The 14973-nt window shown below is 36.7% G+C and overlaps 1 protein-coding gene across 4 annotated transcripts in view; it reads left to right on the top strand.

Moving 5' to 3' along the window:
• DLG5 (discs large MAGUK scaffold protein 5) overlaps window positions 1–12114 on the top strand; it is a 97007-nt gene extending 84893 nt beyond the window's left edge. For all 4 annotated transcript variants that reach the window (XM_054276951.1, XM_054276949.1, XM_054276950.1 and 1 more), the window contains 11 exons: window positions 565–698; window positions 1281–1445; window positions 1822–2005; window positions 2923–3071; window positions 3337–3507; window positions 3831–4027; window positions 4731–4874; window positions 5062–5189; window positions 5949–6058; window positions 7807–7916; window positions 10261–12114. In XM_054276951.1, the coding sequence (XP_054132926.1) occupies window positions 565–698; window positions 1281–1445; window positions 1822–2005; window positions 2923–3071; window positions 3337–3507; window positions 3831–4027; window positions 4731–4874; window positions 5062–5189; window positions 5949–6058; window positions 7807–7916; window positions 10261–10364 (1596 nt within the window). In that variant the 3' untranslated portion in view covers window positions 10365–12114. The remainder of the gene's footprint in view (window positions 1–564; window positions 699–1280; window positions 1446–1821; window positions 2006–2922; window positions 3072–3336; window positions 3508–3830; window positions 4028–4730; window positions 4875–5061; window positions 5190–5948; window positions 6059–7806; window positions 7917–10260) is intronic.
• The last annotated feature ends 2859 nt before the right edge of the window (window positions 12115–14973 follow it).

Below are 14973 nucleotides of genomic sequence, written 5' to 3'. Positions count from 1 at the left end.
CAAGCAGCTGGCTTTTACCAAGTTTCATGCTGTTGTTGCTGTGCCATATTCTTAGCTAAGATACCTTGTTAACAATTATTTATGTAGGCTCAATGATGTTTCTGCATACTGTGTTAGATAAACACAGGGAGTAGCCTTTTTTAAAGTACAGAACTGCTTTGTAAGTGTAACGTCGTGTTAAAGCACCTTCTGTTGCACAGTGTGTTTCTGATACTAAAATAGACCTGAATAGAACTGAATATATCTTTAAATTCTGAATTTACTCATATTAGTGATCTGAATCAATTTGTATGAAATCATAGCTTAGCTCAGAATATATATGTCTTTTAAGAGTGAAAGTATTGTTAAGCTCCTTGTCAAGTTACAAAATATTTGAAAATTATGGTTATTCCTTCCAAGGAGTAAACCCTAGAACTCACTGTATAGCAACATTTTCTTTCTCCTGTTTTCTCCAGTGGGAATAAGTGAGCATTTAGACATTACTCTAGTTAGGACACTGAAAGAATGAGCTTGCTGGTTTCCATTTGCAAACTTGACATTCTGGTTTGTGCAATTTTCCCATAGTTTAATGGAATTAATTTGAGAAATGCTACAGAGCAACAAGCTCGACTAATCATTGGGCAGCAGTGCGACACCATCACTATTCTGGCTCAGTATAACCCACACATGTATCAGCTTGGCAATCACTCACGGTCAAGGTAAGGCTGGCTAGACCTGGGAAAAGACAGCTCTCCTGTCCACACAATTATTTAGCTGATAGCTAACTTCTGTACACTTAATATGTTTGCAAATGCGAGCACGCGTGTGCTGATAAGTGTGATTGCTTTGAAAAATAATGGGTGAATGCATGTTTGTCAAAAGAAGAATGCTGGATGCATCAAAATATATTTTCTCTTCTATTTGGGCATAATCCCTAAATATACTAACATAAAATCCAAGATGACTTCTTCCTAGGATTATGAAATTTTAATACTTCAAGTATTTTTTACTTTTTTCTTTTTCCCAAAATCAGAATTTCCAATGTTAATTAGAGAAGGCAAATGACCTGGTGAAATTAGCCATCCGATTTTGATGCATGATCACACTTCAAAACAGAGCTTTGTCTTTCTCATAGACTTATGGTGAACATATGTTTTTTGTCATGCCCATTTGAGTTATAGGGTTTGGGTTTTATCTCTGTTACTCTAAAATTGACTTACAGCCAAATTAAAAATTTTCAGTGGAAAATATTTGGCATTAACCCACCAGTCTTTTCTTCTGTTTTTTTTCCCCTGTCTTAGTTCTCGCTTGGAACCTGTGAGTAATCATTCCACCCCCCAAGGCAGTGGAGCTGCAACGCCTGACAATCATTCCGTGATTGACACTGTGAGTGAGCAGGACGAAGGGACAATGACACCCCCATCCAAACAAACCACTCCAACTACAAGTCCCCGGAATTCCTTAAGGTAGAGAGGGAAACTTCTGTCTTAAAGGAAAATAAATGGTCATGATTAGGATATGAAGGGTATTAAATCCGGAAGTGTACTCCTGTGAATGCTGTGTCTGGTTGAAATAAGTCAGCAGAAAAGTTAAGTGGGCCCCAGGATAGAAATGTACATGTTTTCAGACTGTTTCTGACACATGAGATCTGCAAGGAATGAAGAAAGCTTTCTGCAAGATTGGCTTAGTTGGAAAGGTGCTGTTTGTTGTTGAAGACTCTGTCTGTAGGTGACCTATTCTGAGTAATATTTTTAAAAATATATATTCTTCAGATGGCAAGTTGATTTTATGCATGGCAAGTTTTTCAAATCTAGTACATGTGTTATTTCTTTCTGTTCAAAGGGGCCCTGTGGACACAAACAAAAGGACCCCTGAACCTAGAATTGTTGTTGTTAAAAAATCCCAAGTTGATCTTGGGATCCAGATATGTGGTGGAAACCTGTATGGAATCTTTGTCTCAGATGTAGATGATGACAGCCCAGCAAAAGGACCTGATGGACTGGTCTTGGGTGACATGATACTTGAGGTAAGCAGTGCACTGTCTGCAGTGCACTGACTAATGGCTGGGATGGCATAAAGAGGGAGGTGCCAAGTGCTGTGCTGTCCCACAGTGTGGAATGTTCTGTGAGTGTGGAGTTCCTGCCCCAAAACCTAGGTAAGAATGGTCAGAAAACAAACTTGAATTTTGGCTCTGCAGCACATGAGGAGCTTGATGATGTGAGCCTGGAGTACTATCACTGTTGATGGCACAGGATGCCTCAAAGTTGGAAGGACTCACATATGTCTGCCTGTGATTACTAACAACTGCTCCCTTCATCTAAATGGGAAGCTTTGAATCCCATGGCTGCATGTAGGAGAGAGGCAAGGATGTAAAAGACACTGTGAAACAGAGAACAATATTGGTCTTACTACTATGAAATTCTAAAGAGATTTTAGGGAAAACCATGTATTGTGTCTTTGACTCTGCTTTCTGTATCTGAAATGACAATATTTATCTACTTGTCAAGACTGTTAAATCTTTATGAGCTTTTCAGATACAAGTGAGCACCGAGACTCTCCCTTTGAACTTCTAGTGTCCAGATTTTGCTTTGTAATCATGTTTGACTTCCTTCCTTCCTTCCTGCTATCCCTAAAAATAATAATTTTTTTCAGTGTGAATTTTATGATTCTCAGCTTACACTTGGGAAAACTTTCTCAAGAAGTGCTCTCTCACAGTACCTGTCTGCTGTTTGCTGTTTGAGTTTTTTGTTTTCCACTATAATGTCTCAGTCTCTTGCTAGACATCTGAAGGTGCAAACTGTAGTTGAGTTTTAAGTGACAAGACAAATATAGAAACTACAAGTGAGAAAAACAAACTAATTGTGCGTGTTTTACAAGCTCACTTACTTCTATGGCTTGTTGAATGCAATTTCACATCTAAAGGTTTATTTTTGTGTTTTGCAGTACGGGTCCATTGACATGCGAAATAAAACAGCTGAGGAAGCTTATCTTGAAATGTTGAAGCCTGGAGAAAATATCAAAATAAAGACTCAATATAGGATAGAAGAGTTTAATAAGATAAAAGACCTTCCTGGAGATGGATTCTACATCAGGTATTTGAGCATGACTGGTAATGACAGCATAAGGCTGTTAGGAAATACTGCCATGTTTTTTTAAATTTGAAATTTACTGATTTATCCAACTATTTCCTCACAGCAAGTACACAGTCTAGTATAGCAAGTCTCTCTCTCACTTTTCACTCATGTATTCCTGAGATGTAGAGAATGCCACTAATCTGTTAACTTTTTTCAGAAAAGGGGTGTTCTTCCCTTGAGTTGATAGAGACCAGTTGCAGAGCCTGTTTGTCTTCCTTTCCAGAGCACTTTATGACCGTGTGGCAGAGATGGAGCAGGATTTAAGCTTTAAGAAAGATGACATTTTGTATGTGGATGACACTCTACCACAGGGAAATTTTGGTTGTTGGATGGCTTGGCAGCTAGATGAGAATGCTCAGAAGCTGGAAAGAGGACAGATTCCCAGTAAATATATGTAAGTGACCTCAGTTACAGGATTCATCTTTAAAAAGTATTTGTCTTTACAAGTCTGACTAGTGAGATGCATAAAAGACTTGCTTGCTTCTGTTCTTTCTGGAAGATTGTAATACTTAGATATGTCATTTTAAGGATGGCATTCTTTAATATACATTGAATTATATATATTGCTGTATCAAGTTGGTTTTAATGCTGCTAAATAGTAAACTAGAAATGACAATGTCCTGGGGCACATCAGGCACAGCATCACCAGCTGTGATACTGTCAAAAGTATTAAAAATATAACTTTAAATACCAGCCATTTTGTGTGTTTTTTTCTAGGATGGATCAGGAATTCTACAGGAGACACAGCATGTCTGAGGCTAAAGATGAAAACAGTTCATCTAAGACATTGTCAGCAGCCGCAAGGAGGTCATTCTTCAGAAGAAAGCATAAACATAAGCGAAGTGGTTCCAAAGATGGAAAAGATTTATTGGCTCTGGATACAATCAGTACAGACTCGATTCCTTTCTTGGATGGCAAGTACCTTTGTTATACATGGGAGGGTTTTGCCTTTACTTCTCTTTCATTTTTAATCAAGTGTAGCACAGCACAACAAATAATGTTACTTTCTAATTGCTCTAAATACAAATGGTGGTCATTATCTCTAATAAGAAAAATACAAATTTTTTTTGTATTAAATTACAGGCCAGTGTGTTTCAAAATATTTTCCTCATTTCTTCCTGAACCTATTAGCATTATTATTTCATTTGGAGAGAGAGATTCTTTTTGATGCATGGTTTTGATCTTCCTTTCAACTATTTAATTTCAGTCCAGGTTGCTTAGTCTAGACAGAAATCCTGTGCACCACTCAAAATCTTCTCTTTTATTTCTTCACTCCTTCAGAAAAATCACATTGGTTGTAATGCTTATTACCTTGTACGAGCTCAACAAATCAAGCCAGATATATCAAATACTGTGTTTTGTTTATGCTTTTAGGGATGATTGGGGAAGGTGAGGAATTCAGTTTTTTTAATTGAACAACAGGTTCAGTTAGAAAAATCTCTAGTTTCAGCTGTCAAGTGGAAAAACTTCAATAATGACCGTATTTTGTATTTTGCTATCCCTTTGCCATCCCTTGCAGAGGAGGTCTTCTCATTATTCCTATCATGATGCTTCTGCTTGTTTGATGAATGCCTGGAAATGTAAGCTTTTACAAATAAATATCTTCTGTGTGTGTAGATTCTGCAAGTTTGGCTTATCAGCGTGTCCAGAAAGTGGACTGTACCTCCCCTAGGCCTGTTCTGATTCTAGGACCTTTACTTGATGCTGTGAAAGACATGCTGGTCAAAGAATCCCCTGGAAAATTTTGCAGGTGTCCCCTTGGTAAGTATGCCAATACAGCTGTTTTACCCATGCTTAGAATACACAGTAGTAACATCTGTATAAATCAACAAAATGTCAACACAAAGACGGATAACGCTCCAAGAATCTGGCTTTGCAGACATTGTCGTCTCAGCCTTGTTCTGTGCCTAAGGAACAGTAATGAAAGGGGCTCTCTTCTGTGCAACAGAGGTTATGAAAGCTTCCCAGCAAGCCATAGAGCGGGGTGTGAAGGATTGTCTGTTCATCGATTACAAACGGAGGAGTGGACATTTCGATGTGACAACTGTAGCTTCAATAAAAGAGATAACAGAAAAGGTGAGTCAATTTTAATGCTGTAGTTCTTTGAACAATTTACATACTTATGTTGGGGAGTGGAAATTATGTTAGCAGTGTCATCCTTTAAGATATTCAGGGAACTGTTCCGCAGGTTGCTAAATAAAATAAAACTTAGCTTACTTTTGCATGTGACTATTTAAAATGAGCTCACCTTTATAGAAGCTAGAAATGTTCCTATTCTTTTACAGTATTACTAAATAAAGTTAGAAATAATGTTCTTAAATTCCATGCTCTATCACCTCCAAAAAAAGGATTTAATTTTTTAAACTATTCCATTTAATGCAGTCATGTAGAATATAGACATCATCATAATCCTGGAGATGGATGTTTACCTGAAGTCTGTTCACTGCTTACAGTTTTCAATCAAACCACATAGAAAGTCCTACTAACACTTGTGTTTGCTCATGATTTCTGAAAGAGAAAATTAATAGGAATATTTAAACTTTGAAAAACTGTAATGCATATATTTCAATCTAAGTTTTCATGCTATAAGTTCTTCAAGTATGTTTTTTTCTATCAATGCATGCTTTTGGTATTGTGAATGCTATTTCTTGCAATTTTTCATCTATTATCTTTTGTTATAAATCCTTTGGGTACAATTTGCTCAGTAGTCCCAAAATGCTATATGTATGGCAAAATTGTTGGGTTATGATTTAAGTAGGGGAAGAAATGGGGGATTTGCATGTGTGCTTGTGCTTTTTAACTGAATGAGTGTTTTGCATTTACATTTGATCTTAGGATTGTCATTGTCTGCTTGACATCGCTCCTCATGCCATCGAACGGCTCCACAGTGTTCATATCTACCCTATTGTAATTTTTATTCGCTACAAAAATGCTAAACAAATCAAGTAAGTCTGCAAGGGGTATAGTTCAGGGATGTTTATTCTATCTTAAAATAAGTCTAAGTTTACCTTTATTGTTTATTTCATCCTAGCCATTTTAAATCTCTTAGGACAGCCAGGGAGATTGGCTCACTTGGTCAGAGCCTGGTGCTAATAACACCAAGGATGTGGGTTCTATCCCTGTATGGGCCACTCACTCAAGAGCTGGGCTCAGTGATCCTTCTGGGTCCCTCCCAACTCAGAACATTCTGAGATTCTGTAAAATGGGGAAAATAGTCCTTATAAAACCCACTATGAGGTAGAGGGTCTTAACTTCATTTGGGTTGCATGACAATTAAGTGAGTCTATCAAAGAAATCCATGGAGATGAAACTCAATTTCCTCTAGGAGGATCTTTCCTGCTAACCTTTGTGGTACATTGCAAGACTGATATGGGTGAGATCCATTGACATGTTGACCATGAGAAAGAGCTGTTCTTCATCTTCTTAGAAGGGCCAAGAGTATGGGTGCAGTGCCAATTGATTCATAGCCTCAGCTTTCTCACCTTCATTCTCCAGTAAACAAAGCAAGGGAAGTCCCCTTTTGCCACAGTGCATATACTGTGGTCTTCTCAGGCTGCGTTCTTTCAGTAATTGTGAAATTCCTGTTTGAATATAGCCAGGAACAGAGCACAGGACGTGCAAATGCTAGTCTCTCCCCTGATGCTTGAAAAAGCCTTCACATATTTTGATAGATTGATTTGGCAAGAAGGGAAATCATCTCCCAACGTGAATATTGAGGAACATTTTGCTAAAAAATCTTATACTTGTGCTGTCTTTGTATCTAAAGTTGAAGACTTCTTACATTCTTAATCTGTAGGTTAATTTGACTACTATCTATTTCATAAAGAAGATAAGTAGCACTACTTTAAAGTACAAACAGGACATAGAGCAATGAGGTGTATTTCATTACAACTATAAGATTGTGATAAATGGAACTGTCATGTCTTGACCACCTTTGGAAGTGAAATTGTGACCATTACAGCTGTTTCCTTTTTTTGGAAAGGGACAATGGTCAAACTAGTCAAGCAAGGATTTCTGACAGTCATCGGTATAAGTCGCACATTTTGTCTGCCTGTTGTGTGCACCAAAAGTTTGTCTAAACACCCTTTTTGATGTAGCACAAGCTCTATTGGCATTCTCTGAAATGCACCACAGCAATGATAGGTTAGTTTAGTAATTATGTTTTCAAATAATTATTTTGGCATTTGTATTTCTCTGTGTTTTCATCTTTTATTTTCAAGAGCTTGTATAATAGAAAAGAGGCATCTCAAAAATGTGTCATAGATAGGATAACATGAAAATACTAACTTTGGTGCTTTGGTGCTTGATACTTCACAAGCCCTTAGAAGAGTGATACTTGTGCCCAGCTTTGTGTAAGGAGTACTGGCATGTATATGAGATGATGATCCAATTTATATGAACTGGATAAACTTAGATTCTTTCTTCATCCACTGCCTCCCAGTCTCTGAAACTTTAAAGAAATACCACCTTAGTCTGAGAGCAAATAAATTTGTTAGCACTGAAATGATCCTGATGACTGTTGATGCTGCTGAGACACAGTAGATGGCACTCTGGGCCTAGGAGTCTGCTTGCATGTGAATTAGCCTTTCCTGTTTGCCCAACTAGAGGCGCTCTTTTCAAGTCCATAAAAAAAATTACTCTTATACAAGGTGTTTCTTTTTTTTTTTCCTCTTTTGTTTGTTTATTTTTTCAGAGAGCAAAAAGACCCAATCTTCCTGAGGGACAAAGTTACACAAAAGCATTCCAAAGAACAATTTGAGACAGCTCAAAAAATAGAACAGGAGTATAGCAAGTACTTTACAGGTTAGTATTTAATAAAACTTTCAGTAGGATCACAGTGGTAATTTAATCCATTTGCATTTTAATTCAAGAGATCAATGCCCTTTCAATGAGCACCTTGGTTTTTTCATTCTGCCTTCCCTTTTGACTAACTTTTGTTCTCTTATTTTATTTTACTGGAAGAGGAAATGTCAAGATAGAAATCTCCTTTGTTCTGAATATTAGAATCTTATGATCTAAAGAGATTCTGAAAAGGTTTTATTACTAGCCAGTAGTATAGAAAGTATGGTCAGGATTTGATGATTTCACATAGTGTTGTCAGTGTTATACCACGTAAGGAGTAGAAGAGTTTTCTAAATTGTAAAAATCAATCAAAACAACAGAAACTCCTGGTAGTTTAAACTAACAAATTATGATTTCTAAAGGTCCTTTCCAAAATCAACCTCCCTTCTGTAATTGTGTGATTTTGATTTGTGAGACATACTTTAAATGTTTCAACAATGGAAAAAACATTGTCCAAGCCTTCTTGAGCATGCATTGGAATTTGGAATAATTAAATTCAACTTTAGAAGCCTTTTTAACTTCATAAAATTATGAAATCAGTCTTGGATTGTAGTATTTTTACTGGAGAAAAAAAAAATCAAACAGTGTTTGGAGATTCTCTGTTCATTTCAGAGTATATTTCCCTGTGTTTCCACATAGCTAGAATTTTATCCCCACTCTTTTGAATGTATCTTGATGTTCGTGGCAACAAAATTTAAAAAGAAGAACAAATACCCTATTAGCCAAAACCTAACTTTTCATCTCCTGAACAATGGGATTCTTACAAAAATATTTTGAGGCATAGCTGCCAATGCGGAGAGACAAAAGGGTGTGTTTAGTTTAGAGCTCTCTCAGTGGATCCTGAGAGAAGCCATGTGTTCTCAACAAAATGTTATATAATAGCCATACAAATGTTTTTTACATGGTGCATACTAAACCTACAGAGAACTTGACATGCACATGGCCAAATTACATCACCACATGTTATTTCTGCTTCTTGTTTAGGCATTTGTGGCATTTTATTCTGAGAGAGTCTTACGTGTGTCTTCTCTCTGCCCTGTGGGAAGGGCCTCTTTCTGTTGGTGCCTCTGTGCTGTGGGCTCCAGCTGTCATCAACACTTCCAGATGCTGGTAGTCAGAGAGGGTTGGTGTTCAAATTGCACTGACATTTAAGTTTGTTGAAGTTATAATACTGCACATGAAATAAGCCTGTAGATAGTATCTAGATAGATATAGGCATGGTTTATCTGTGAGGTTAGTCATGGGGCCACAGGTCATACTCTTTAACTGCTTCACGGAGTTCAGTTTTTGACTAATGACTTTCAAGTTGGCTTTGTTTCCTCTACTAAGTTGTGAATACAGTGTGTAATCTGAATCACTTCTTTTGCCATTTGTCATTTTTCACAGACCTTTTCAGTTACTGTGTTCTGTATCTGTAGTCACCTGACATGATTAACTGTAGTATATATTGCAGAGCCAGATATTATATGTTTGTGTGACATCGTATTTTCTCTTCTCAAAAAGAAAAATTATGCCTTAAGCTGTGTAAGACTTTCCATAATTTTTCAGCATTAGTGTTAGCTGTAGCCAGAGGCTTTGCTGGCTGACATATTTCTTAAGTCAAAAAGTTCCTCCGTTTTTAAGTATTGAGGACAGTGTGTTGTCCTCTCATATGTCAGTGGTGGCATTTTACTTTTTATGTTTAGCAAGGGTAGAATAAAAGGTTTTCATTTATCTTGTGAATTGATTTTCAGGGAGTTGCTTGCTGTTGGCATTTTGTTCCTTGAATCTGGTTGATGATAAAAATTGGAGTAGGAACTACTGCTGTTTTATTTAGCTCAGCGATCTGTGAGCTGCTCATAATTTACTTCTAATATTTGTAAATAGTGTCTAGTTGCTACAGCTATAGTCTCTATGTATATTATCCCGTAAATATAAAACTCTTAGCACCACATGTTGAACAGAGGTTTATTATAGCAGGTTCTGACCATCTTTAGACTTAAACTTTGCCACCTGATGCCTCTGAAAATAGTACATGGAGGCTACTTACAAAACAGTTGTCTTAGCTGATTATAGCCATCAGTTCCTTGACTTCCCTGGATTGTTTTAGGAGCTAGCAGAAGAAACTGTGTATTGAATGCTTGACCTCTTTGCTCTGTTTATTTTTTTTTAAATAGAGACATGCATCTGTCAGATGCTGAGTTGACTTGCTTAATTCTGATCTGTTGATAAACACTTTGGAGATAAATGCAGAAGACTGTTCTTGGTAATTACTCATAACTGTTTGCTCTCATCTCATTTGTGTGTGGGGTTTCCTTTTCTGCAGGCATTGTCCAGGGAGGAGCCCTTTCAAGCATTTGCACTCAGATTATGACAACTGTCGACCAAGAACAAAACAAGGTCCTGTGGATCCCAGCTGGCCCACTGTAGATTTATTTTGCTGTGAAACTACTTTCCAGATGTAAATAACCAACTAACTTTCTACCCAATGGACTCAGTTCATTTCTGTCTTTATAAAGATATCCATAAGTGATTTCTGTTTTGTGAAGGGGAATGATAACACCGAACACATGAGGACCTGACGAGGCATGTGGGAAGGGTAGATCATCACTTCACCGAGCTTGTCTCTCACATTGTGCGTGTACACATGACAGGTCGTCACGAGGGTGGTGACCTGTGTGTACTTGTCCATGAGTAATGAATTTAACAATGCTGCAAAACCCTGTAGAATGACACGTTTACAAAAACCTTTTCAAAGTATTTGGTTCTTGCTGTTTACTTGAATGTCTTTTTGTTTTGTTTTGTTCTTTTTTAATTCTGTGTCCTTTCACTTAATGAGGTAACTCTCCAAAATGGAGTGAAATTTCTTAGAACGAGCGGACGGTTTATGCGCAATGTGACTCTTAGTTACAATTTTGACCATTTCTAAGCACATTGTTGACTTGACAACCAGGTAATAATGTGGGATTGAATCGGTACGTCTTGGGAGTAAGCTCAAGAGGAAGTACACTCCTACACAGGGCAGACCACTGTTTGTATACTGTCAATGCTTGTCTGTCAAAGATATCGTTTCTTGTTTTATGCATGAAGCTAATATTTAAACATCATAATGTATCTAAGCAATCCAAGTTTAACATGTGTTGGTAAGTAATAATTTTTGGTTGTTGGGCCTGGATTAAGTACAGGTGGGGTAGAGTTATAAACTAGGCCTAGCATGCTGTGTTCTGTCACTTTTAGGTACTGTAAATATGGAAAGCTTATGTTGGTGCAATTTTGCAGGGTAATTCTTAAGCTTTGTACTTCAGTGTGTAGCATTCACATAGACTGTTTTTATTTAAGAGCAGACACAGTTTTAGGGCTTTGGTTAAAAGCCTTTAGAAAGGTACTAAATTGTTAGTGTTTTCACTGTCAAAAAATAAGTGATGGTTTAGTTTTGGTTGCAATACTTATTTACCTGTTGTACCAAACTCTATTATATCGGTTCCCTTTTTGGTTTTTTGCACTTCTGACTCTGTGTTCCTAACACAGGTTTTGTACCTGTTTCTTCTGTCTCTTGTGCCATGTTTCCTGGGTACTGTATTTTAATTGTTTTTAAAATATTATTTGAGTAGACTTGTTTCTTAGTCACTGTTTCTAACATTTCATTATGTAGGGTTTCTAATTTTACACTACAGGCTGTAATTTTGCTTCTGTTTGCAGCTTTTATAATTAAAAAAAGGGATTCTTCTTGCACAGTTCTTCAAGAAAGATCTGGTACTAAATTTAAATTCTGTTTTACAGTTGGTATTTTATAGTTCAAAATACTTTTTATTGTATTTATGTAGTTATACACTATATACAGTATTCTGAACTATAAAAACATCTAAAATATATATAGTATTATACCATACTATTATAATACTGTATATATAAATTAAAAAATATTAAATTGAATGGGTTAATTAGTAGTTGAAGTACTTCTCATGGTGAGGGACAGAAGTTGTTTTTTGTTTATCTCAATTTTTTGTTTGTTTTGTTTGTTTTTTAAAGTTCGAGATCATAGTAGACTCCAGTGGTACAACTGAAACAGACAGGTACTGTTCTGACATGGATTTTTATGTACTAAATGAAAATGTCACTTTGTATCAAAAAAAAGTTAAAGAAACTGATTGCTAAATAAAGGTCAAGTTCTGTAACTTCACTTGTGTATAACGGGTGCATAGAGCTCATGCTCTTCTTAACTCTGTTTAGTTGATTCCTCATATGAGGTTTGAATTTCTGACTAAAATTGGTATACCCACCTGATAGTTTCAAATACCCACCTTGAGAAGAACAAGTTTGTTTTCTGCTGTTGCCTTTCCTGGGATGTATAAATACCAGAGATGTTCACAGACTGTAGGACACGAGAAGTTAAAAAATGTTAACACAAACCAACATGTATGTTCTGGCCCATTGGTGTTAAGGATTTCAAATGGAAATGCAGCTGATTTGGATGGAGGCTTTAACTGAAGAATGAGTCTATCACTGATATTTTCGGGGGAGTGTCTCTGGGGAAAAGTGAGAATATTTGCTCAAAGGCACATTGTAGAATGCTCTCAGTTTTTACACGTGTGACAGTCCAGTCTCTTTTGTTCACTGAGTTATCCAAAAGCCTAGGGAAGATAATTATGTACTAACTTTTCTGCTTCATCAGTTTCTTTATTCTCAGATGCCAGATAGTCAGCTTCAGCATGAACCCAGTTTGTGGATGGACAAGTCTTGTAATCTGCATAACTAGTAATAGCCTTTAGTCATAAGGACTTGCACCTTACCTGTTCTTGAAAAAGCCACACCACGGTAACAGCATCTAATAGAGGATGAAGAAAATGAGAACAGGCAGGTTCTGGCAGGTAGGTGACAGCCATACATTGCATATCTTCTGATCACAACCAAGTAGAAGTGAAGTCATGAGTGAACACTAGGAGGAGATGCCTTTAGCTCCGATCAGGAGTTTCCTGATATACCGTTTTCTTTTATAATAACATGCCAGACATAGATTTAGCCCTTGTTCTGGAAAGAGTGTTTAAATAAAGAATGTAGTTAGGTGGATATTTTTAAAGGAGTTGCAAAATAGTAACATTAGAAACAAAAAGTCTGAAAATTTCACCCTTATTCTTACAAGCCACAGTTGGGCATTTGTGGCTGCAGGTAGAATTAACTAGAAATAAAAATCTTTGAACTTTATTTTTCCACAGCTAAACTGACACAAAATGGCTGAAGATACTGCAGCCCATATATATGATTTGTTGTTGACAAACATCTACTTCCTTTCAAATCTCTACATTCTGTTCACATTGACCTGAATTGCAGGGCAAGTGTTTGCCTGATCCAAAATTACCCTGTGACAGCTGCCAACCTCTCTGCCTCAGACAAGGGTTCTTTTTCAGTGCCTGATGAAGTTGGAGGCCATATCCTAATCCTTTGTTGTGAATGCAAACATTGCCTTAAGCAGTCTTGAACAGCTCTCCTAGGTCTATCTCTGGTGGATGTATTCATGGTTAAAATACCATCTTGTAATCTTTTCTAGATTTAGGTTCAAGGCTCCATGTAATTTCTACAATTCTGTGCCTGCACTTCACATGGACAGCTTCTGTTAAAGTAGACTGACACTAGAGAAATATGCAGTGGCTTGGAAATTAAAGAGAATACTATGAGAAATACAGATAGCCACTAGAGCAGACTTTGGTCTTGTGCAACAGCTAGTGAAGGCTCCAGAATTGCAGCAGAAGCTGAATGGCAGAAAAAGGGTGCTTGGCCTCTTGTAGATTTTCTTAGGCTGCTCTGCCCATGAGTGTGAGAGTTTCTTACTCATTCGATTGGGTTTTTTTCCAATGTAAACTTGTGTGTTGTTTTGCTTAGAAAATGGCTGAAAAAGTACATTTTTGATAACATCTGGTAGTAAACTTTTTAGCTGTTCAGTTTATCATTTCTCTTTGAATACAAAGATATGCTTTTGCTAACACAACACAGATGATGTGAGCATGAATCCAAAAACCAGGTGAACAGGAGATCCTATTACTTAAGTGTGAAAGTACCAGCTTAATCTGGGATTGGTCAGCTCTGTTTTCACAAACAATTCATTACAAGTTTTTGTAAGAGTAGTTGTTTTTTACAGTGTCTATAATTTTAGATGAGGACTGGAACTTTATATTTAGACAACTTCATCAGTTGTCTGTCTACATGGATCCTTTTCTTGTGGCAAACTTTCCAGTGTGGAAGATGTTTTGGATGATTTAATTTTTTTAAAAATATTTATTTAATCTTATTACTTAACTCACTTGAAAAACAGTGAGAAGAGGTACATTAAAGTTTTTTCAGATTTCCTTAGATCTCATTTAATTAAGCAATTTTAATTAATTTTCCTCTACAAAATGCACCTGCTAAAGATGAAGAGGTTTTATCCTCCTGTGTGAAGTGTGAATTTCTAGGTGATTTTTTTAACACACATGTACACACAGGTTTTTAAAATATGAGTCTTTGTTCTAAAAATTTTCAGATTCTAAAAATGTAGGAGGGAAAATGGAAGAGATATAATAACTGTTTCAAGAATTAAATCATAAAAATCTTAGTACTATATAGCCTAGTTACTTCATATTATGGTGAATTATCTCTCATTGATATGTTTTATTAACAGTACATCATATGCTGAATGTGTGTGTTCACCAAGATATTTTCTGTGTCTGCCATATTGAAGAATATAGCACCAAGGGCTGAGGAAGCTTTCAAAGATGCAGTATCTTCATTTATGACCCTTTTCCTTCACTGGCTCACACTTTCAAGTGTCCAACAGTGCTGCTGCTGCTAGTTAAGAAAAAGAAACTACCCAAACCTGAAACAACAACGCCCTCCCAGCCCGGCCAAACCCAATGCACAAAACAAAACAACTTCTTTCCCACCAAAGACACGTCCAAAGTGTCCAATTCGGCTTTTTTATGACTTCACGTCCTTCCTGTCTTCCTGAAGATATGTGAAAATTTCATATAAAAAGAAAGACAGTGGTTTACTCTTAATTCACAAACAT

This window comes from Melozone crissalis, unplaced genomic scaffold (genome assembly GCF_028551555.1).
Source record: "Melozone crissalis strain CALT ecotype California unplaced genomic scaffold, PUWL_Pcris_2 ptg000019l_1, whole genome shotgun sequence".
Taxonomy (NCBI): Eukaryota; Metazoa; Chordata; class Aves; order Passeriformes; family Passerellidae; genus Melozone; species Melozone crissalis.
Note: the sequence above shows the minus strand (reverse complement) of the source record. Positions and strands in the feature narration are given on the sequence as shown.